This window comes from Haliotis cracherodii, unplaced genomic scaffold, assembly GCF_022045235.1.
Source record: "Haliotis cracherodii isolate W230 unplaced genomic scaffold, xgHalCrac1.p SCAF_8, whole genome shotgun sequence".
Lineage (NCBI taxonomy): Eukaryota > Metazoa > Mollusca > Gastropoda > Lepetellida > Haliotidae > Haliotis > Haliotis cracherodii.
Window position 1 is genome coordinate 54297612 of NW_027266341.1, and position 25005 is coordinate 54322616.

A 25005-nucleotide genomic window follows, 5' to 3' on the forward strand; every position below is an offset into this window, starting at 1 on the left:
AATTGCTGATAATGAATGATAATCATGTGAGTTACTGATTTATTTGTTTACAAAAACTTAAAGGGCAATAGCAGTTCAAATCTCAGTCCCCTTGCCGGGCTTTATTTTATGTGCCTGCATAATCACCAGATGCCAATCTGGGCTGAACACAAATGAAACCAGTCATGATTACAGGCCATAATAAGCACATTTGGAAATGGTAAAGAAAAAGCCATCCATATTTCAATACTTTCAAAGTTTTCAAAGTTTTCAAAGTGTTGCTGCCCTTCATGCAACACCAATTTTGGGGTAGGAACAGGAAAGTTTCAGTACTTCACATTTCCGAATAATTTGTTGATTTGTTGAAAAGTTCAAATGAAAGGGCTGAAGTGAATCACTAGCTGGAATCTCTCCTTAATCTCTTAGCAAAACAAGGGCAGTGCATGGACTATAACCCTTCCTTTTCAATGTCATTGGCGCATATATTTGCAAACATTTGGATCTGACATGTCTGATTTGACATGTCAGCTCAAGTAAGCCCACCGTTACAATGTCATAACAGTGAGATCCTTTGTACGCCATGGACAGTTCGGGACATATGGGGCTGCTGCTGTCATGAACATCACAGAAGCTGGTACACGAGAGAAGGAGTGAGGTGGATTTTACGCCACTTTTAGCAATATTCCAGCAATATCACGACGGGACACCAGAAATGTGCTTCACACACTGTACCCATGTGGGGAATCAAACTTGGTGCTTTGGCGTAACGAGCAAACACTTCAACCACTGGGCCACCCCACCACCCCGTATACATGAATGAACCTGATCATCACGAGTGAGTGAGTGAGTATGGTTTTACACCGCTTTTAGCAATATTCAAGCAATATCACGGCGGGAGACAACAGAAATGGGCTTCACACATTGTACCCATGTCGGGAATCGAACCAGGGTCTTCAGCATGACGAGCGAACGCTTTAACCACTAGGCAAACGACCGCCCCTGACTATCACGAAAGACCTGAAACCTTTCACGACAAATGTACTAGAATGGATGCAATGAATAGTTGATCTTAGTTAAACAATGCCAACGTCCACTCCTGTTCGTGAACAGCTGTTCACAAGTCTGCTGGGGGGACAGTCAGTAGTCCTGTCTGTCTGAACACATCTACACCTTTGTGCAGCACACACACCCGCGAGTAGCCCAGTCGAATCAGCTCCGCAGCAAACTGAAACAAGATGGATCATACTCTCATACGCCATACATTGTAAAGCATTCAGCAAACGATTCTCCACACCTATGGTCCTTGGTTTGCCAGCACTACACCCTCGATGGTGGGTTTCAACAAACATTTAAGACCTGCAGCACTTTCGACCTTACTCCCACTTCAAGCAGACACTCAAAGATCTGAACTACGGTTCAAAGTGGCATTAAACCAACCTGACTCACGCATTCACTAAGGTGGACACAAACCTATCATTCCTAAGACATTCAATCATTCAAGCTGATGTTATGTTTACTAGTGATAGACAACAGAACTCGATGCTCCAAGTAAACGTTGTTATTCGTTAGAATTATCTCCACACGCACAATCGTTCCTAAAACACTATGACAACACACAACACAATCAAAGTAACATTCTATACTTACAACTGTCAACTTCACTGATATGATTCACATGCTATCATAACTACACAAGAAACTTCCAGAATGAGAGTTATCTCCCTTGCATCACTAGGCTACTCAAACTGTGAAAGTTGGTTTGTTGTTTAACGCCGCACTCAACAATATTCCAGCTATATGATGGCGGTCTGTAAATAATCAAGTCTGGACCAGACAATCGAGTAATAATATCACGAGCATCGATCCACGCAAATGGGATCGATGACATGCATCAACCAAGTCAGCGAGTCTGACCACCCGATCCCGTAAGTCACCTCTTACGACAAGCATAGTCGCCTTTTACGGCAGCATGGATGCTGAAAACATATTCTACCCCCGATCTTCACGGGTCAACTGTCAAAGTTATGCAGCTCAGAATCTGACACTAAGTAAAACAATCAACTTGAAAATCAATAAAGTATTTCAACTTGTTGGCAAATACATGCAGCTAATGCATGTAGTGCATAGTTATCACCTATTTTCTTTTTCAAACAGTGAGGACCCGTGAAGATTCCGGGGTAGAATAGGTCTTCAGCAACCCATGCTTGCTGTAAAAGGCGACTATGCTTGTCGTAAAAGGCGACTAACGGGATCGGGTGGTCAGGCTCGCTGACTTGGTTGATGCATGTCATCCATCCTAATTGCGTGGATCGATGCTCATGATATTAATCACTGGATTGTCTGGTCCAGACTCGATTATTACAGACCACCGTCATATAGCTGGAATATTGTCGAGTGCGGCGTTAAAACAGCAAACCAGCAACAATCAAACAGTGAGATTAAACTTCTCCGAATGAGACCAAATCTATCTTAGAAAGAGAACACTGAATTCTTTCTGAAAAAGTTGACTGAGCACAGCCACTCCCCCTACATTTTAAATGGCCAGTCCCATACACTTACATTTGCAGCATTTCTGCCTCTGTTGCCGATGATGACCCTGACTTGACCCCTGCTGGCATTGAGGGCCTGTACGGCCGGGCACATGACAAGGTCACCTTCAGGGGAGAAGGCTGTATGGAAGGGAATGTTGACACTGTTTGGGATGGTCCCTCTCTTGTATCTGGGCAAGGTCAAGGTCAAGCGCAAACGATTTGGTTTCCTCCTGCACAGGCTAATAGTGAGTCTCTACCTTCTGGTCATCTACATTGCCGTCATTATCATAAACATCATCATCATCATCAGCCTTCAAATTTCAAAAGCTTGATACATAGATTTGCGTAAGTAGAAAAAACACGCAACCAGAATATTTTTGGGGTTTCTCGAGTAATTTTATACAGGCAAACTAATTGTTAGCTACAACAAGTTTTAATACAGACTTTTTACTCCCCCAATAAACTAAACCTTGCTTATCTTACTTATTGTCTTTAAATATCACTGCAACTGGCCAAAACAATCTTAGCACTACTATGATGATAATCCTATTTTGAAGTATAGGAGTTATGATCACCTCAGTGCTAAGGATCACTTTGTGGTACTGGACCCTGGATGCAAACTCTCAACATCAACATGAATGGACCGTCTCTGTGGTCTGTTGGTAGAGAGGAAGGTCCAGGGTTCGATCCCGGCTGCGTCATACCAAAAGACATTAAAAGATGGTATTTGTTGTTACCCTATCTTGCACTCAGCATTAAGGGGCTAAAGCAAGGACTGGTCGGCTCGGAGTCAGTACACTGTGTCTGAGTGGGGTATATATGTTAAACTGAGGCATGGTATCTCAGTGTGCTAGCACTGTACATCGGCATAAGTCCACACACGCACACCCTCAGTTGCATGCAAGTCGATATAAGTGCAGTAATCTTGGATTCAACATTAAACCCCATTTCACCTCTGACACCTAACCTCACCATGGATGTGTCAGTCTGTGTGTATATCGATCAGGTGAGCTTCAGGACGTTGGCGCTGTGTTACATAATCTACTGACTAAAATCTCCCACTGGACAGAAAGGATACTCCTCCACACTCCTCACATCCACCACCAGGATCATGGGCTTGCTGTTCTGCTTCTTCTTGGTGGGGCTGCGTGTCGGCGCGGAGCCCATCAGCTCCCCCAGCTCTATCAGGTCCTCCGCCGATATCCGTGATGCCTTCTCCGACTTCAACTCCTCCAAAGTCAGTGCCTCCATAGACTGTGGGCAGAATCAGCAAGGATTATAATGTCTGTGTCAATAGTGGGTGGACTGTGGGTAGAGTCAGCAAGGATTATGAGGTCTGTGTCAATAGTGGGTGGACTGTGGGTAGAGTCAGCAAGGGTTATAATGTCTGTGTCAATAGTGGGTGGACTGTGGGTAGAGTCAGCAAGGATTATAATGTCAGTGTCAATAGTGGGTGGACTGTTGGTAGAGTCAGAAAGGATTATGAGGTCTGTGTCAATAGTGGGTGGACTGTGGGTAGAGTCAGCAAGGGTAATAATGTCTGTGTCAATAGTGGGTGGACTGTGGGTAGAGTCAGCAAGGATTATAATGTCAGTGTCAATAGTGGGTGGACTGTTGGTAGAGTCAGAAAGGATTATGAGGTCTGTGTCAATAGTGGGTGGACTGTGGGTAGAGTCAGCAAGGATTATAATGTCTGTGTCAATAGTGGGTGGACTGTTGGTACAGTCAGAAAGGATTATGAGGTCTGTGTCAATAGTGGGTGGAGTCAGAAAGGATTATAATGTCTGTGTCAATAGTGGGTGGACTGTGGGTAGAGTCAACAAGGGTTATGAGGTCTGTGTCAATAGTGGGTAGAGTCAGCAAGGGTTATGAGGTCTGTGTCAATAGTGGGTAGAGTCAGCAAGGGTTATGAGGTCTGTGTCAATAGTGGGTAGAGTCAGCAAGAATTATGAGGTCTGTGTCAATAGCAGGGGTTGTACAAGATTTTACAAACTTATTTGGTTTCTATGCCAGGAGATCATGATTTTACAAGTTATAAAGGCTTATTTTTCAGTGAAATATTTGTTACAATTAGATCTACCAGTGTTTATGACCAGCATCAGATTCTCAGTATGATAACTTTAGGTTCAAGGTTGATAATTATTGTGACAAGCAAGTAACATCACATCACATCACAAACTATGATGTCATGATGGCCGACCAGCCAACTTGTTTGGCATTTGACAAGAGAGTGACTTAATAATCAAAGGCGTGATGATAATACTGTATGTGCAGTATTACAGGTGGAAATTAAAACTAACTGAAAACTTGATGTAATAAATGAATGTTATATGAGATTTGTTACAAGGTAATAATATTATAAAGATGATACAGTAAGATTGCTCTCTCTGACCAGGTCATTCTGTGGTGACTCGTTGTAATCCTGACTGTAGTAGGACAGTTTAGGACGCGAGTCGGACGACCTGGTCCGCGCGGGCCGTGCATGGTGGCGGTAGGTTGCACTCTTTGGGGTAGTACAGAAAATCTTTACTGAATCTTTCACACATCGCTCAATGTCAATCTCTGGAAGAGACACGAATATATATTATTGTAATCACAATATATACATTAAAATGGTTATGTAGTTTGAGTCTATAAAACAATAAAATATTTCATTTCCACATGTGTACCTAAAGTAAAAAACAAAATGTTCTACCTAGAGAAGAAATTGTGTATCAGCGGGGTTTGATAACATATTTTAAGTCAATCTATCCCCAGTATGAAGAAGTGCAGCTAAAAATCATGAACTAATTGTCAAATTGTATAAAATATAACATCGTCTACAAAACAGTGTGAATAAATTCCAATTTGGCAACAGGTTGCATATTGTTTTATGGCAAAGGTGAATGTGAGAAGCGTGGCAATGTTCTTTTACGTTAAACCCCATTTCACCTCACCTCAGATCTAAGGACACCCAAACAGGAGGTCACTCCAGGTGAATGTTCAAAATAAGACAATAAAGCATCGAGGCTTCTAAATTCAAGGTACAAGTGAGCAAAGCATTCACACAAGCATATCTGATTCCTCCATCGCAAAAACAAATATAATCAAGAAAATCTGAATGGGAAAAAATAAGGTAGTGCTATTATATAGTTTTGGATATTTTATATACTGTGTCATCTACATGCACAAGGGTGTAATATCAAGGGAATATGTATGTTCTGTAGCAGTTTCTTTGGCAGAGATCAAAATTTCTGAATTTTGGTGGAATGGAAATGAAGTTGAATTGTTTTGTAAAGCCGAAATCTGATTGGTTCAAGAACCCTCCCATCCTTCGTTTTAATTGGGTGGAAGTTCAATCACAGATCTTGATGCAGAGCAGTATCGTATTGTATGACTCATCGCGATATCGGTAAATCTTGTAATCCACACCCCCTGTTGGCTGTTTACTAATGAAAATCTAAGCACGATATTTCATCGCTTGATCAAATACAGGACTCATTGCTGTATGTCACGGCTACTCGTAAGTATTCATGTTAACTTTTTAATGATAGTTTGTGGAATGTTTTTGAAGTGGAATTACCCCTAACTCCATTGGATATTGGTTAGAAAACAACCCATTTGTTTAGACGAAATGATTGGCCCAACCTAGGTAGTAAGCACTAGGGCTGGGTCGAGTCCAAATTTACTACCCGGGTACCTGCCCCCTATTACCCTACCCTACCCGGGTACCCACCCCCCTATTACCCTACCCTACCCGGGTACCCACACTAGGTTTCAGGAGATGTCTCAAAATGTCCGATTGGGAACTTTTTTAGCATAGCCCTGGCAAAACGTATTTAGATACATGCATGAAACAATCTGTTCATGCACACACTGAAGTTGAATTAAGTTATATCTTTATTCAATCATATGAAAAATCAGAAGGAATGAGTGCATAGTCAGAAAGAAAAGCGAACATTAATGACTTGTAGTGTAACCATAGAGTTCCAGATAATTTTAGTCATTAGACAATATATCACATGACTAACCACGGGTCCAGGTAGTCCTGTGGGTACCCAGGTCCTACTCAGTACCCACCCGACCCGGGTACCCGAGTTACCCGTCCCAGCCCTAGTATGCACACAACCTAGGATTATGCATAATCCAAAACAGGAAGTGATGTAAAGCACATATTTCACACGTATCACACCACAAAATAGCCATGCTGTGATAATATAGAGTTGCCCTCCCTTGAGTTGCTAATGACAGGTACTTTGGTCACTGAACTCGGTAAAGAGAGTCAGCATCGATCAATCCTAATCGATGTGTCATAAAATTTGAACAAAGAAAGAGAAACATTTTGCATATGACATATTTAATAGGTTAGAAAGCGTACACCATTATAAATTAATGATAAAATACGGTACCATCCTATTGGAGCAAAAGATCTGACTTGATGTGTCATAGTACCCCAATGGTGTGAATATTCATACACTGGTTTGCCAGTCCAAACTTAATCAATAGGCTGCCGTGATGCTGCTGATATTACAACACACATAAAACACTACCACCAACCTGGCATATCCGAAAAAAGCAGGATGCATTCATTGAACCCAAATGAGAGAAGGCGATCCCTCAACTGCTGGAGGATAGCTACCCCAATGCATAGTGGGAGTGATGAGTTGCCTAGCAACAGCGTGTCCCACAGATGCATGATCTTGTGAAGTGGGAATACATCTACAAGTACAAGAAATCCATGTCAAGTACATGACATCTGAACAGTCACATGAAGTCGTCGTCATCATCATCATCATCATCATCATCATCATCATCATTTTGTCACAGAGGTGCCATATCATGTCTGTATGTTTTCATGGCTTCCGGTATATCTTATACTATACCTTTTTTTACCTCATCTTAGACAAAACTATTTTGTAAGGAAGTTGCTTTTAAATCGGGCAATAAGATGCTTGTTATTGTGACATTTTACTAATGGGGGCTATGTCTGAGAAAGGAAGACAACACAATTCTAGTACAGCATATCTACATCTCGTCTAAATGATAGTACTGTTAACTGTTGGCCATCTCAGCAGGGCTACTTACGGGCATACATTGTAAGGAACCAAGGAATGGCATACAGCTGAAACAGAAAAAGCAAACATTTCAAATCAACAAGAGTGAGTGAGTGAGTGAGTGAGTGAGTGAGTGAGTGAGTGAGTTAATACTTAACGTCACATCGGCAATATTTCAGCCATATCGTGACGAGAAGTTAGACATTAATAATACATATATTTAAACTTTATAAAACCTGTCATCGAAGGACAGTACGATAACTAGCATATCACAGATTAGATTTAAAACTAGTTGAGGCACATTTAAAAGAAGAAAGAATGAGTTGACAACACAATATGAAAATGGGCTAGAGATCGTCAGTAACTAAAGGGAGATCACCATACCAGGGACCATGGGGACTTACAGTGCCTTTGCTTCCTGCATGGACCCTGGCAGGATTTATATCATCCCTTCAGTCACTGGCGATAGTATACCAGTAAAGCCTTGTGTTAAAATGACGAAAATACTACGTCTTAAAATTCTGGCATGCATAAAAATACCTCGAATGATGTTGGACTTACGAAATCAACAAGAACAAATACAGTATATGGAAACTGATGGTAAACACAGCCATATGTCTTGATGCAGTAATAAGCCTTGATGCCATGTTACCAAAGGTAACCAACCACAGCCTTCGGTTTCATTGTATGGACAGTATGTTGACCACATCTATAGTAGTGAGTGAGTATTTTTTTACGCTGCTTTTAGCAATATTCCAGCAATATCACGGCAGGGAAACCAGAAAATGGACTTCACACATTGCACCGATGTGGAGAATCGAACCTGGCTCTTCGGCGTGACGAGTAAACGCTTTAACCACTGGGCTACCCCACTGCCCCACAGCGATAGTAGCTATATACATATGTGCCATAAAGATCTACCTATAGGCCTACGTGCCAGGCTACCCAGGTAAAAGCTGTAGGCCTACATGCCAGGTTACCTTGGTTACAGCTATATACCTACATGCCAGGTTACCCTGGCAACAGCTATAGACTTACATGACAGGTTACCCTTGTAACAGTTACATACCTATTAGCCAGGTTACCCTGGTAACAGTTATATACCTTTTAGCCAGGTTACCCTGGTAACAGCTATATACCTATTAGCCAGGTTACCCTGGTAACAGCTATAGACCTACATGCCAGGTTACCCAGGAAACAGCTATAGACCTACATGCCAGGTTACCCTGGCAACAGCTATAGACCTACATGCCAGGTTACCCCGGCAACAGCTATAGACCTACATGCCAGGTTACCCTGGCAACAGCTATAGACCTACATGCCAGGTTACCCTGGCAACAGCTACAGACCTACATGCCAGGTTACCCTGGCAACAGCTATAGACCTACATGCCAGGTTACCCTGGCAACAGTTATATACCAGCATGCCAGAATACATACATCAGGGATAAAGCCGATGCCATCCAGATGGTTGCCGAGCTCCGGGTCATGGAATGAGATGAGGTGGGTGAAGACAGCCAGGTACTCTGTGGACAGCCAACCAGGAAACACATGATACAGAGATCTATATATGTAAGAAGTCTTGAAATTACAGAACGTTTTAGTCTCTTCAACCGCCCCTATCATCAACTTACAACAAATATTTATGTATTAATATTGTAAGCCATGTTTCATATATACAGAGTGAAGGTTATCGTAACACATCAGTCACATATACCGTATTCGACATAATAAGCGCCTCGCTCTAATAAGCACCAACGATGATATTTGATATTATATTGGCTAGTTAACAATCCCAATTAGCACCCCTTCCGATTGATCAATGTACACAAGACTTTTTTATTTGTGTATAATACGCACTCGTGTGTTATATGGACCCTCAATTATGTGCAATTAAGTTCTGGAAAATATATCTATCGTGTATAATACGCACATACGTTTTACAGTTGAAATGTATAAACAGCCTTTTAATATGCATGTTCATTTTTGACTGGTTAAAAGTCACACAAGAATTCAGATGACAAATTCCATGATGTGAATCGACCCTACAACCTCACATTTCATGTTTAGCATTGTAACCCACAGATTTCCCACTAAGCCACTATGCCAAGTGATGAAAGGACGTTCAATCTTACATGTCATGACTTCAGTTGTCTGCATTCAGCACCTTTTCTCTCTCCTACTCATTTGTTTTATACAGCAACTAATGTTTTGTTTCAATATACGGTATCCTTTCTGTTATTTCTTGCATTTAGATGGTTCATAAGAAAGAAAAAACATTCCTCCTCAGTTTTGGTTGAAAATGTGAAATTTTGGAGTCATGATTTAACAATAACGTGACTACTTATTCCCCTTCCTATTTAGCTCTTATCAAAATCATGGGACTTTTCTTAAAATGAAGATTCTGATAAAATTCCACTGTTAACTGTGCCATAGGACTATGCACTTACCTTGAATAACAGCTGAGTTGTCCTTGAGGAAGAACTTGTGCAGATACTTGGGGATGAACGAAGACAGGCAGGAGAAGGCTAATGCTGGAAGACGGCCACAAAGTCAGCAGCAAGTTAACATACTAGAGATGACTACAATAACTTCAGAACAATATCCTTGGTATTTATAACTGACTAACTGATGTTTCTAACTGACATCAATATCGAAAATACATCAAAATTAACTATTAACAAATTATATGTGATTTCCTGATAGTTTTCATAAAGATAAACAGAAACAAACAGTAGAACAAAAAAGAGCACCGATGGAGTTCTGGAGCCAAAGTTACTATGTGTTTGTTTGTTGTTAACACCACACTCAGCAATATTCTAGCTGTATGATGGTGGCAGGTAGATAGTCTTGCCAATACAATCCAGTGATCGATATTGTGAGCAACAATCCATGCTGACAGGTTACGATGACACACAATCAGCCAAGTCACTGAGCCTGACCACACGACCAGCATAGGTTGCTGGGGAACAATTCTAACCCAGGGTGAGATTTGTGAGACATGTTTTGGGGTGGAGTGGGCAAGCGGTCAAAAGTGCCAGGTGCTGAGATCGTATCCCGCTAGTGACCGGGTTGTTATTCAGCCTTGGGACCAACAATGTTTACAGGTCTTTACAGTGTTGTCACTACCCCTAGTGTACAGTACATACACCCTGTGCACTCAAAAGATCCACTTGTCCAATGGTAGGTGACCAGATGGTGGAAACGAATACATACATACAAATGAAACACAAGTGTCAAAACTTGTGGTGTCACTCTTGACTTAGTTCAAATGTGCCTCTGTTCACCCAGCAGGGAATGGGTACCTATTATGTGAGGTGAATGTAAAAACCTTCTAGCGCCCCTAGGTAGCTTGGGTTGTATATACTCCCCAGGGAGTTGAGAATGATAACTGAAACTAGTCGGGGAACAAACATGACCGCATTTGAGCAGAAGCTGGTACCTGGATACCTGCTGTATATAATAATAATAATAATAATAATAATAATGATAATAATAATACTGTATTCGACATAATAAGCGCCCCGCTCTAATAAGCGCCCACGGCGATATTTGTTAATATATTGGCTAGTGAACAATCCCAATTAGCACCCCTTCCGATTGATCCATGTACATAAGACCTCTTTATTCGTGTATAGTACGCACTTGTGTGTTATATGCACCCTTAATTATGGGCAATTAAATTCTGGAAAAATATATCTGTCGTATATAAACATTTCAGGCTGTCACCAAAATACTATTCTAATAAGAGCCCCCTGTTTCTAATTTTGAGAGCGCCCTGGGCGCTTATTACGTCGAATACCGTAATAATAATAATAATAATAATAATAATATGTTTACCTTCATTGTTGAAGTTGAGGGCCAGGAAGGGGGCACACAGGGAGTCCAGCCCCTGCCAGTAGACATACTCCGGATGACTAACAACCCACGCCTTGAGGATGCGGCGGAACTTGGTGTGAGCTGCTGGTGACGACAGGAGTTCATGGTACTGGTGACAGCGCGGAATGTCAACCTCGATCTGTGGAAGGAATTAAACAAATGAGAACAGAGACTATTGGATGAAGGCAGTGTGTGAACTATGTGTGTCAGCAATATTTCAATAACATATCAATGGCCTGTAAAAAAATCAACTTTTGGCCAGGCAAACCTGTGATATCAGCCAGGGTGCTGTACAAAACAACCTCAGCACTAAGTCGTAAGCCGTAAGTCTATGTTAAGGTATGGGAGTTCCGATCCCCTTAGCACTAAGATCGCTTTGTACTAGGGCTGGGACGGGTAACTCGGGTACTCGGGTCGGGTGGGTCCTAAGTAGGACCCGGGTACCAATAGGACTACCCAGACCCGTGGTTAGTCACGCGAGATATTGTTTAATGACAAAAATTATCTAAAACTCTATGGTTACACTATAAGTCACTAATGTTCCCATTTCTTTCTGACAATGCACCCATTCCTTCTGACTTTTATATGTTTGAATAAATATAACTTCATGCAGTAAACTTCAGTGTATGCATGACCAGATCCTTTTACACGTGTATCTAAATACATTTTGTCGGGGCTACACTCAAACTTTTCCAAATCAGACAGTTTGTACCTATCTCTAAATATCTACAGTGGGTACCCGGGTAGGGTCGGGTAATAGGGTGGTGGGTACCCGGGTTGTAAATTTGGACTCGCCCCAGCCCTACTTTGTACAACGGCTCCCAGGTCCACAACTATTCCACATTATTCAGCTCTTATAAATATGGAGTACTGACACCCTGTTCTGCCCTGAATTTTGTACATGTGTTAGGGATGAAAGTGATGCCATTGGGAATTTAAATAAGCTGAAATGGTAAAAAACTAAATATATGTGACTAAATGCTTCTCACAAAAGAGCTGGAATATGAGAGAATCTGCTCAACATCCTGTAGCCAGTTCCAGTCTGGGTGTAAAAATGTAAGAAGTGCCATACATGAACCTGACATATGACTACATGATTTTTTGGTTTGTTTGTTGTTTAACGCCTCAGTCAGCAATATTCCAGCTATATGACGGCGGTCTGTAAATAATCGAATCTGGACCAGACAATCCAGTGATTAATATCATGAGCATCGAATGAGCATATGGATTGATGACACGCATCAACCAAGTCAGCGAGCCTGTTTGCCCGATCCTGTTAGTCGCCTTTTACGACAAGCATAGTCACCTTTTATGGCAAGCATGGGTTGCTGAAGACCTATTCTACCCCAGAATCTTCACGAGTTTATGACTACATGACTAAAAATATCTATTCAGTTATTGAGGGGCGGTGGGGTAGCCTAGTAGTAAAGCGTTCACTTGTCACGCCGAAGACCAGGGTTCGATTCCCCACATGGGTACTAAGCCCTTTTCTGGTGTTCCCCGCCATGATATTGGTGGAACATTGCTAAAAGCGGCGTAAAACCTTACTCACTCACTCACTCACAAGAAATCCAATTATCAGATGAACTAACTGGGTGACTTGAACCGATCTTGCTTGATAAGGGACTGCCAACAGAACTAAGTCTATCCTCCCTTTGAACTTCCCCAGTGATTACTGTGGATCTGTGTGTGGCAGAACTCACCTGTCTGTCTGTGGCTGTCGGGGTCTCTTTGTCGATGGAGTCATACAGGGCCTCGATGTCACCCTGGGTGGCAAGTAGAGGAGTTATAGCATGTAAACAGGAGCATTTGGCATTGAGATGAGATGAAATGTTTTAAAGTTGCGTTCAAGATCATTTCACTTATATAGCGATGCAGATGTGTGTGGCCGCTTGTACAAGTCCAGACCATGCTGAAGTTTTACATGGGCACCTCACTCAGACACATTATACTAACTTCAAGTAGACCAGACCAAACACCAGGAATGGTAACAGCAAGTACCATCTTTTAATATCTTTTTGAATGGTATGACCAGGGGATCAAACCACTGACTTTCCAATCTACAGGCAGATAACCAAGGCGGTTCAGCGTGTTGGTTTGCTTGTTGTTTAACACCACACTCAGCAGTATTCCAGTTATGTGACAGCAGTCTATAAATAATCAAGTCTGGACCAGACAATCCAGCGATTGACATCTTGAGCATCGATCTACACAATTTGGATATGATGACATGCATCAACCAAGTCAGCGAGCCTGACCACCTGATCCCATTAGTCGCCTCTCACGACATGCATAGTCACCTTTTAAAGCAAGCATGGGTTGCTGAAGACCTATTATAACCCGGATCTTGTTGGGTCCAGGTCAGCATGTAAACAGGATCATTAAAGTCTAAGAAATACCATGGAGACATACAGCACCTTGTAACATGACACAGATCATCATCAGGATCATCGACAAGAGCTTTTCCTACCTCCACCTCCAGGAGAGCGGCCCAGACGTGTGCACGGACGAGGGGAGGGATGTCCACCCGGGCTTCCTGCCAGATGTGTGGCCGCTTGTACGGGTACGCCTTGAGTAGCCTCTCATACAGGATGATGCGGTGAAACTGGGGAGCATCATTCATAACTCATCTCAAACAATAAATTCTAAATATGCATCCAGTATCTTCTGTCTTATATAAACTTGGCGTGTCTTAATTTCAGTCGCTTAGGATTATATTTGTCTTCCTTGGCAAAATATTTACCCATCTGCCCTTTCAAGGCTGTGCCACTCATGCCCTCCGTTTTCCAATGGAGTAAAGTTAAAATACTTATGGGACATTCTTCATTAAACAGAATCACTCACTGAACAAAACAAGACAGTCTGAGATTTTTAAGAAAATGAATGGGAATTTATGGATCCAAATCACACCCCTGCATGGAATGATTGTCACATAACTCATAACTCAATCAAACAGTGACATTTATATTAAACTTCACAAAGAAATAATGCCATCATACTTCTAACATCAAGGCATCATGCTTTGCATTACACTCAAATATATACTACTCAACATCCCATAGGGATATTTCTGAACACTTAAGGCTTAAAAAAATAAAAGAATTGGTTCTCAGGCATTGACTTTTGAGTGCAGGCATGGTTTTTTTTGGTTTTTTTTGTTCAGACTAGTATGTAACCAAACAAACAGTTGTGTACCATCAACCTACATAGAGAAGCATACAAATACCTATTGCCGCCATGATCTTAACACAAGATGTGCAGTAAAGCAGTGTTGGGTGGCATGTATTCCCTGCATAGTAAGTTTGTGAGTGAGTGAGTGAGTATGGTTTTACGCCGCTTTTAGCAATATTCCAGCAATATCACGGCGGGGGACACCAGAAATGGGCTTCACACATTGTACCCATGTCGGGAATCGAACCCGGGTCTTTAGCATGACGAGCGGACGCTTTAACCACTAGGCTACCTGCCCGCCCAAGTTTGTGATTGAGTAGGTGAGGTTAAACAAGGTTTGGACTGTATTTCAGCCTGCGTGTCTTAATGTGGAAGGTATTCCTACAGCAAACATTTTACAATTTAACACATGAGCATGGCTGTCAAATCAAGGAGTGAGTGAGTGAGTTGGGTTTAACGCGGCTTTTAACAGTATTCCAGTTATATCGCGTCGTTACAGCTTAATGTGGGAGGAAAGCCTGAAGTGATGCAGGTCTCGGACGTTTACCACTTCGGTGAAACCCACGAGCACGGGTATGGTGCTGATAAACCTAGAAACATAATCAGGGCGAACCGGAATTCGAACCCACAATCATAGGTTTTCTGGCGCGCCCAAGGGATGCAACTCTGCACAGCGAATCCACCAGTGCCCCCGTCAGATCAAGGATCATAACCAGGCAACATTTCGGAGCCCCTTCACAAGATACGCTCTCACCTTCAAACATGATAGTCCTGTACATGCTGTTCTTACTAATGATTACACTGAGAACTCCACTGCCCTCAAACTACATTATATTGTTAATGAAATTATCTGAACTAAATTGTCACCTGATACTCCACATCCTTCTCACGGATTACGAGAGGGAGGCTGGCAGTGTCAGTCAGGTCACCGCTACTTGGGGACGTCGGCAACCCAGCAGATGTCGTGCTTGACCTGACAAAACAATTACATGTCTTGTACATCAAGTATGACAGGTGAGGTGAAATGGGGTTTTACGTCGCATTCAAAATTATTTCACTCACATAGCAACCTGCATCCACCATGAGTGTGGCTGCTTGTTTTAGTCTGCTTGTTTTATAGTGCTAGCCCACTGAGATACCATGTCCCAGTTTAACATGAATACCCTACTCAGACACAGTTTACTGACTCCGAGCCGACCAGTCTGTGCTTTATCCTCTTAATATGAATGTCAGGCAGGGAATAACAAGTACCATCTTTAAATATTCTTTTGATACGATGCAGCCAGGGGATTGAATAAAGTCACCACAATTTGGTGTTTGTCTTGTACCACTTATTGATGTCTCCATGTTGTCACTGTGGTTACAGCAAGAGATATGAGGTTCTCTTTTCACATCTATCACTGTAAATACTTCAACATTGTACAAGGTTGAAACTATCTGAATACTTCACAATGATATGCTGTTTGTTGTTTAACGCATCACTCAGCAATATTCCAGCTATATGACTGCAGTCTGTAAATAACCGAATTTGGACCTGGCAATCCAGTGATTGATATAATGAGCATCAATCCACTCAATTGGGATACAATGACATGCATCAACCAAGTCAGCGAGCCTGACCACCTGATCCCGTAAGTCGCCTCTTACGACAAGCATAGTTGCCTGTTGTGGCAAGAATGTGTTGTGGAAACCTATTCTATCCCGGATATTCGCAGGTCCACAATGACATGCACAAAGATGTGTACAAGACAACTTACTCATCTTCCAGCAGGGGGTAATAAGCTGTCTCCTCGATGTCCTTGAGTCTCTGTGGCAGAAATAATGATTGATTCTAGAATCTAAAATGATTTAATCACAACAGATGTATGGAAACCTTGGCCTTCATTAATCCCTCATTTACAAACCTTGGTAGAACTGCAGGAAAATAATCTGTATTTCTTAAATATGATGGAGACAATATTCATAAAAATTCAACTTTTCCTTGTTTCTTGAGGTTGAAATAACAACATTATGATCTGTCTAAAAGCTTTTTTAATAATTTTCACACTGTATTAGAAATACAACCTTGCTTCTTATTTTACTTCAGCTAATGTTCCTTACACTATCATCACCTACATCTCAGAGTTATCTCCCTTACACTACCTAAATTTCTGAGTTATCTACTTTACACTATCAATACCTAAGAGTTATCTCCCTTACAGTACCTACATTTCAGAGTTATCGCAACACCATCAACATTTCTGAGTTATCTCCCTTATACTACTTTTGGGGTTATCTCCCTTAAACTATCTACATTTCTGAATTATCTCCCTTCTACTATTACCACCTACATTTCGGAGCTGTTCCTGTGACAAGATGATGATGGTGTTGTCAAGAAGTTCTGCGTCGTCCCTCGGCTGGCCGTACACTTCCCCCTCGGGACTCACATAGCTGAACACAGAGAGGTACAGACTTTATTATTACCTACCATACAATCTAGCTTCACCAGTCAGTGTTTCCATACAATACAAAATGTTGGCTTGCCAGTACAGACGTCGTGACGTCGGAAGTGATATGCTTGTCATGTCGCAACTGAACCTGTTTGCACTTGGAGTTACCATACTGAGAGTCATTTGGTGGTCACAAAATCAATCTAATATCACAGAAAAAATATTTCACTGAAAAAAGATCTTTGTAACCATGGTAACTTTAGTCTCTGTGAAATCATTATGTTTTATAACCTATACAAAAACACATACTTAGAAAAATAGTTTGACGTCACAAGAATACTTTATTACCTTTATAGGTGGGTTATAAAAATTAGCATCAGTTATGAAGGCCTTTTCATTGGGGTCGCCTTATAGGGGGTGGTCGTTTTATAGACTGCAATATACGGTATTTCTTCATATCCACACAATGATGTTCCTCCTGATTAACACTAAACATACTCTCCTTTCATATCCCAGCAATACACATTTTTCTTTTTTAATGTCACAGGAACGTTTTTCTTACCATGGCAGTAAAGTGATGGGAGGGTTGGTCTTGATGAGGCCGGCTTTCCGCAGCGCCATCTCCAGGTCTCCCCCTGCGAGTCGCCACAAATAGTATACCTCCTCCATGCTTCTCTCCGACAAATGGTCGTCACATAAATCTACAGAATTCAGTCAAAAGGACACATTTCAACATGCATCAGAAACATCACATGGGCTACATGATACATCATTTCTCATGTTGCATAAAAATAAGTTTGCTATGATCATATATAGAATGTCAAACCTAAAACTCAGAAATACATTGAAGTGTCCACAGAGAATTAATGCTATGATCGTGATAGTAGTCCATGGTACAACATTCATTCACTTGGGACAGAGGAGCGGTGGGATAGTCTAGCGATTAAAGCATTTGCTCGTCACGCTGGAGACCCGAGTTCGATTGCCCACATGGGTATAACATGTGAAATCAATTTCTGGTGTCACCTGCGATGATTCTGTTGGAATATTGCTAAAAGCGGCGTAACACCACACTCACTCACTCACTCACTCACTCACTAGGGACAGATAATTGATAATCCCTCATATTTTTCTAAAATTAATGAATCTTAGAATATAAAGCAGCAACACAGACCATTCATGTTACCATCCTCATTGAGCACTGGCAACTCCAGGTCGGCACATCGCAGGTGGGCAGTGAACAGAGGGTAGCCATTCTTGTACGGGACCTGTAGCCAAGACAACACAAGTCAAGCACCATACAACAACATTATACTGTGGCCTCTATATCTTATATTGACTTTAACCTACCCTAACACAACTAACCCTAAGGACTGATTTGTTTGTCAGTTTGTTTGTTGTTTAATGCAGCACTCAGCAATATTCCAGCTATATGACGGCGGTCTGTAAATAATCGAGTCTGGACCAGACAATCCAGTGACTGACATCATATGCATCTATCCACGCAATTGGGATGCCATGGCATGCATCAACCAAGTCAGCTAGCCTGACCACCCGATCCTGTTAATCGCCTCTTACGACAAGCACAGTCGCTTTTTATGGCCAGCATGGGTTGCTGAGGACCTATTCTACCCCGGATCTTCATGGGTCCCTACGGATTCAGGAGGACTGCAACACCAGTAAGGCGAGAGCCACAACCAGCAGTCAGTTCAATGTAATATAACTGCACCCCTAAATTCATATGTGTCTTGGTCATTGATCTTGATCTATCAATATCTGTTTGTGTTATTGCCTGAAATGTGCCTCACACAAGTCTCAACTTGGTCATATTGCCATTGACCTTACTATGGGGGAAAATGTTTCCTAGGTCAGATATTTGCCCTGAATATTCACCTCTTTCAAGCGTAAATCTCGTAGGAATGGATGCTTTCTTAAATCAGTTGGACTTGGTCTGAAAGAAAAATATGAAGTTACCTCACAGAAAAAATTGATATTATTATATCTTATGCACCAAAGGAATTAGTAATAACACTTAGAGAAGCAAGCATGTAGGACTGGGATCGGTAATTCAGGTACTTGGGTCGGGTGGGTACTGAGAAGGACCCAGGTACCCACAGGACTACCCAGACCCATGGTTAATCATGTGATATGTAGTTTACAGTAAAAAAATCACTATATCTCAATGGTTACACACAAGATACTATTGTTTGCATTTCTTTCTGAGTATGCAGGGGTACTGAGGTAGCCGTTAACCCGGGTTCAATTCCCCAAATGGGTACACTGTGTGGTTTCCCTGCTGTGATATTGCTGAAATATTGCTAAAAGTGCCGTAAAACACAATCTCATTTAAATCAGATCTAAGTTCTCGCTACCGCTACCGCTGGGAGGACATCCCATTATGGGTCACGTCAGACCGAACTGTGACCGAACAATGGAATGACCAATCAGAAGGCAGCTTTCTCGTGCTTTACGGCACTAATTTCAAATTGGTGACTACGCTTCAAAACATATTTTGACAAATTCTCGATTACAAATTTGAAACCTGAACAAAAAAACATTCTTGAATGGCTAATAGATGGTCTAGAATGTAAGGATTCAGTCGTTACACCCGTAACTATCATTCGGAATACCCCATGTTAAAGTTTTCGAGGTTGCATGATTAGACATTCCGACTGTCACTTTCATAATCTGGTAAGCGACGCACTGATTGGTCGGATGAAAGGTCGTTCTGAAGTGACCCCTAAAGGGATGTCCTCAGATCCTTGTTTATCGGTTGCGAGAACTAAGGTCTGATTTTAATGAGATTGCTTAAAACCATACTCATTCACTCACTCTGAGTATGCACGCATACCATCTAACTTTCATATGTTTCAATAAGGAATAGCTTCAGTCAACTTCAGTTTATACATGACCAGATTGTTTTATATGTGTATCTAAATATTTCCAGGCTCCAGTGAAACAATTCCCAATCAGACATTTTGTACCCAGCTCTTGAGACCTACAGCAGGTACCAAGGTAGGGTCAGGCAATAGGGGCTCAGGTACCCGGATAATAAATTTGAATTCGTCCCATCCCTACAAGCATGAGTGAGTGAGTGAGTGAGTTTGATTTTACGCCGCTTTTAGCAATATTCCAGCAATATCACGGCGGGGGACACCAGAAATAGGCTTCACACATTGTACCCATGTCGGGAATCGAACCCGGGTCTTCGGCGTGACGAGCGAATGCTTTAACCACTAGGCTACCCGACCACCCCTCCCTACAAGCATGACAAGACAAAGGTTCTTAACAAACAATAAAAGGATTAGTTTCAGGTATTGATGAATTCTCACCTCTTAGATGGCAACAATGTCAAACACAGACGAAGAAAGTCTAAACCATCCTTGGAAAGTTCCTGAAAAAAGAAACAAATACATAATCTATCATTTCAAAGGAAGAAAATACATTCATCCAACTGTTAACTTGATACACATCTATTTGTATATACCAAATATCCTTGAATAATGCCTATCTTGATCAGAGCACGTGAGTTGGGCTCAAAGCTGCTTTACAAGCAGTATTCAGTTCTATCACTGCCGACCCGTAAAGACCTGAGGTAGAACAGGTCTTCAGCAACCCATTCTTGCCGTAAAAGGCGACTATGCTTGTCGTGAGAGACAACTAATGGGATCCGGTGGTCAGGCTCGGTGACTTGGTTGATGCATGCCATCGTATCCCAATTGTGTGGATCAGTGCTCATGATGTTAATCACTGGATTGTCTGGTCCAGACTAAATTATTTCCAGACCACTGTCATATAGCTGGAATATTGCTGAGTGAGGTTTTAAACAACAAACAAAATATCACTGCCTCCCACTCAGCATCATACAGCCAAAAAAGATGCAGGTTTTAGACATTGACTACTTTGGTGAAACCCATGAGCACAGATTTGGTGCAGACAAACCAAGGATCAAATCTTTCAATCCAACAATTCAAGGATCCTGCCATGCTTAATGGAAGCAACTCTGGAAAGGGATTGGTCAAGTTGACCACAAAGAATAACATATCGGTAATAATGTATTTCGACCCCTGATCTATTGTCTGAAGAAATGGGTGTATATGCTCAGTACTCACATGGAGTTTTTTCTCTATGCCCTGGTCCTGTGCTATCACATCTAGAGGGTCCATGTCTGGAAAACGCCATGTTGACAGGACATCATGGATGTATAATACAACTTACACAGTAATGTTTCAAGAACACACAAGCATTGACATAAAACATTCTGGGCTACGGAAACTCACAAACTTATAATATTGTGAAGTTTAATGATACATCCATTTAATGGTACCATTTAATGGTACATTCACATTCGACGTTCACATGTTTTTTTTATGAGACTGTCATTTAGGCGTAAACACTGTCAGACGATTTCCACATTCTTGGGAAAACCCATGGAAATTTCCTAGCATCAATAGATCCATAACATTTGTTAGTAATCATTTGGACACTTTCGTTTTTTCCCCAGGGATTTTGCATACTTTGGAAAAGATGACATGTTCAGTGACAAGACATTTGAAATCTCTCCAATCACATTGTTCATGTTGAACAAAATCAGTTAATTTTTAAAATGCGTTCAGTCATGATGTAGCAACTTCTTTGGATAACATGTATTTCCAGTGTATGCTGGTAATAATTTAGTACGCTGACATGAGGTACTCAGTGTACTCACTGGAATCTAGAAGCCTTAACACCTTCTGAAAAATGTGTTCCACTGGTAAGTTTTCCCACAACTCTTTTCCCTGAAAGATGAATAATGATTTATCTCATCAAAAGATTAAATTGAAAGTAGCAAACAGGGTATAGGGTAAATAAAACAAGGCAATGTTTCTTGGGAATCAGCGAGTCACTTTATATCCTGTGAACCAGTCACTTTTCATAAATACTCGATATTTTTCAATCTGATTCGATTGGTGAGTCACAGGTATCAAATCACAATGACCCCCTCTAACAGTTGATTTGACTGACGTCTTTTCTGAGGCAGTGTTTATACAGTTGGGTAGATTGGAATGGAGTTAGACTGGAGTTGAGAAGCCTGTACGTACACTCCAGTGTAACTACATCCCAATCTACTCAACTGTATAAATATAAACACTGTCTCCTGTATATATACTTGTCAACCATACTCTTTACCTCACTTGCATGATAAAGGTGTTAGAGCCTACACCGAAACGTCACTTCTAATTGTAATCCATATATCTTATCCTTACTCAGTACTCCAACTCTCTAAATGTCTCTCAAAGAAGCTATTATTAGGATGAAGCCCCTACCGTGAATGCCTCCATGAGGATAATGCCGAGTGACCATGTGTCCACCTTGAAGCAGGACAGAGGCTGGACACTCGTCTCACAGGTGTCGTCCGTCTCTGTGGGGCCTCCACACAGTGTCTCCGGGGCCATGTATTTGAGCTGACTGAACGGCAGAAGGATGGAAACAGTATTACAGAATCAATCGATTTGAATAAAATAATACTTTGAATATTAACAAACTGCCCTTCACCAACTTGATTATCTTCCAGCTTCTAAATGCCTATCATAGACTTGATTATCTTCCAACTTCTAAATGCCTATCATAGACTTGATTATCTTCCAACTTCTAAATGCCTATCATAGACTTGATTATCTTCCAACTTCTAAATGCCTATCATAGACTTGATTATCTTCCAACTTCTAAATGCCTATCACAGACCTGATTATCTTCCAACTTCTAAATGCCTATCACAAACCTGATTATCTTCCAACTTCTAAATGCCTATCATAGACTTGATTATCTTCCAACTTCTAAATGCCTATCATAGACTTGATTATCTTCTAAATGCCTATCATAGACTTGATTATCTTCCAACTTCTAAAAGCCTATCATAGACTTGATTATCTTCCAACTTCTAAATGCCTATCACAGACCTGATTATCTTCCAACTTCTAAATGCCTATCACAAACCTGATTATCTTCCAACTTCTAAATGCCTATCATAGACTTGATTATCTTCCAACTTCTAAATGCCTATCATAGTCTTGATTATCTTCCAACTTCTAAATGCCTATCATAGACTTGATTATCTTCCAACTTCTAAATGCCTATCATAGACTTGATTATCTTCCAACTTCTAAATGCCTGTCATAGACTTGATTATCTTCCAACTTCTAAATGCCTATCATAGACTTGATTATCTTCCAACTTCTAAATGCCTATCATAGACTTGATTATCTTCCAACTTCTAAATGCCTGTCATAGACTTGATTATCTTCCAACTTCTAAATGCCTGTCATAGACTTGATTATCTTCCAACTTCTAAATGCCTATCATAGACTTGATTATCTTCCAACTTCTAAATGCCTATCATAGACTTGATTATCTTCCAACTTCTAAATGCCTATCATAGACTTGATTATCTTCCAACTTCTAAATGCCTATCATAGACTTGATTATCTTCCAACTTCTAAATGCCTATCATAGACTTGATTATCTTCTAAATGCCTATCATAGACTTGATTATCTTCCAACTTCTAAATGCCTATCATAGACTTGATTATCTTCCAACTTCTAAATGCCTATCACAGACCTGATTATCTTCCAACTTCTAAATGCCTATCACAAACCTGATTATCTTCCAACTTCTAAATGCCTATCATAGACTTGATTATCTTCCAACTTCTAAATGCCTATCATAGACTTGATTATCTTCCAACTTCTAAATGCCTATCACAGATTTGGTCCCTTAAGCAACTTCCGTCCATCCCTAAACAGTTGAACCTATAGGAATGGCTGATGAAGGACCGATCTCTCACCCGATGGGGAATGACACGGATGTGCTGGCATCTGTCATGTAGTACATTCCATATTCTGACAGCTTCACTTTCCCCTGAAAGAGGGACACACAATATTAACGGCTAAATGATGATTAGAATAAAGAAAATATTTAAAAAATTACTGATTCTTCCTTTTTTGATAACTGAAGTTACTCCTATCAGTACTTTCTGTGAATGCAGAATAATTATGAAATAAGATCACATTTGTTAATAATCATAATCAATCATAATTAAGAAAGCAACAAAGGTGGATCCAGGATTTTGAAAAAGAATATTCACCCATGTTACTCAGTGAACAAAAAAGAACTGAAAGGAAAATGGAGACTGTGCGCCCCTTCTGAGTGAGTGAGTGAGTATGATTTTACGCCGCTTTTAGCAATATTCCAGCAATATCATGGCGGGGGACACCAGAAATGGGCTTCACACATTGTACCCATGTCGGGAATCGAACCTGGGTCTTTTGCGTGACAAGCGAACGCTTTAACCAATAGGCGACCCGACCGCTCCTCGCCCCTTCTGAAATTGCTGTGAATAATAATGAACAACAACAGATAATTTATATTTGATTAGGTTCTCCCTCAAGGCCTTATCAATAAATTTATCAATGACATGTTGTTAGGTAATTTTGATCTATGAATGCTACTGACTTGAGAGGTAAAGAGGATGTTGTGTAGAGCAAGGTTGCGGTGTGTCACACCTCGACCGTTCAGATACTCCAACCCTTGAAGAATTTCAAATATCAGTGGCGAAAGGGTGGCTTCACTGAAAAAAAAGTAAATTAGTAATGCAGAGATATTTAAAAAAAATAAAACAACTAGATCATACTACACAAAAATATTATTATAAATACCCCCGTCCCCAACCCCCGACCCCCTGGGATAAAATACTACAAGTAAACCCAACTTTAAAAATAAATAAAAACATGGTCATAGATATCCTTGTCAAATCTTTATGAAATATGTTTGCACAGACTAAAGGGTTGCATGCAATATTGTGTAATATGACAAATATAAGCTTAAATAGCAATCAAATTTTACACATCAACTCTTCATTTAATGATGCAATAAACATGGAAATTCTTATATCAGTAGAAAATGTAATCGTCAAAAAAAAAAAGATAAGAAGTAATAAAAATATCA

General features: G+C 40.9%; 1 protein-coding gene across 1 annotated transcript in view; it reads right to left on the minus strand.

The window, feature by feature from the left end:
• Positions 1-244: 244 nt before the first annotated feature.
• The window catches only part of LOC139449974 (TBC domain-containing protein kinase-like protein), a 28117-nt gene continuing 3356 nt past the window's right edge, over positions 245-25005 (minus strand). The window contains exons 4-26 of the mRNA XM_071231587.1: positions 24514-24628; positions 23846-23919; positions 22328-22469; positions 21730-21799; positions 21134-21189; positions 20354-20415; positions 18915-18972; positions 18196-18289; positions 17584-17722; positions 16923-17022; positions 16350-16399; positions 15460-15565; positions 13892-14026; positions 13125-13187; positions 11383-11560; positions 9993-10076; positions 8983-9068; positions 7575-7611; positions 7047-7208; positions 4903-5072; positions 3589-3764; positions 2539-2698; positions 245-1204 (exon numbers count right to left, since the gene is read on the minus strand). Of these exons, the coding sequence (XP_071087688.1) occupies positions 1094-1204; positions 2539-2698; positions 3589-3764; positions 4903-5072; positions 7047-7208; positions 7575-7611; positions 8983-9068; positions 9993-10076; positions 11383-11560; positions 13125-13187; positions 13892-14026; positions 15460-15565; positions 16350-16399; positions 16923-17022; positions 17584-17722; positions 18196-18289; positions 18915-18972; positions 20354-20415; positions 21134-21189; positions 21730-21799; positions 22328-22469; positions 23846-23919; positions 24514-24628 (2428 nt within the window). The 3' untranslated portion in view covers positions 245-1093. The remainder of the gene's footprint in view (positions 1205-2538; positions 2699-3588; positions 3765-4902; positions 5073-7046; positions 7209-7574; positions 7612-8982; positions 9069-9992; positions 10077-11382; positions 11561-13124; positions 13188-13891; positions 14027-15459; positions 15566-16349; positions 16400-16922; positions 17023-17583; positions 17723-18195; positions 18290-18914; positions 18973-20353; positions 20416-21133; positions 21190-21729; positions 21800-22327; positions 22470-23845; positions 23920-24513; positions 24629-25005) is intronic.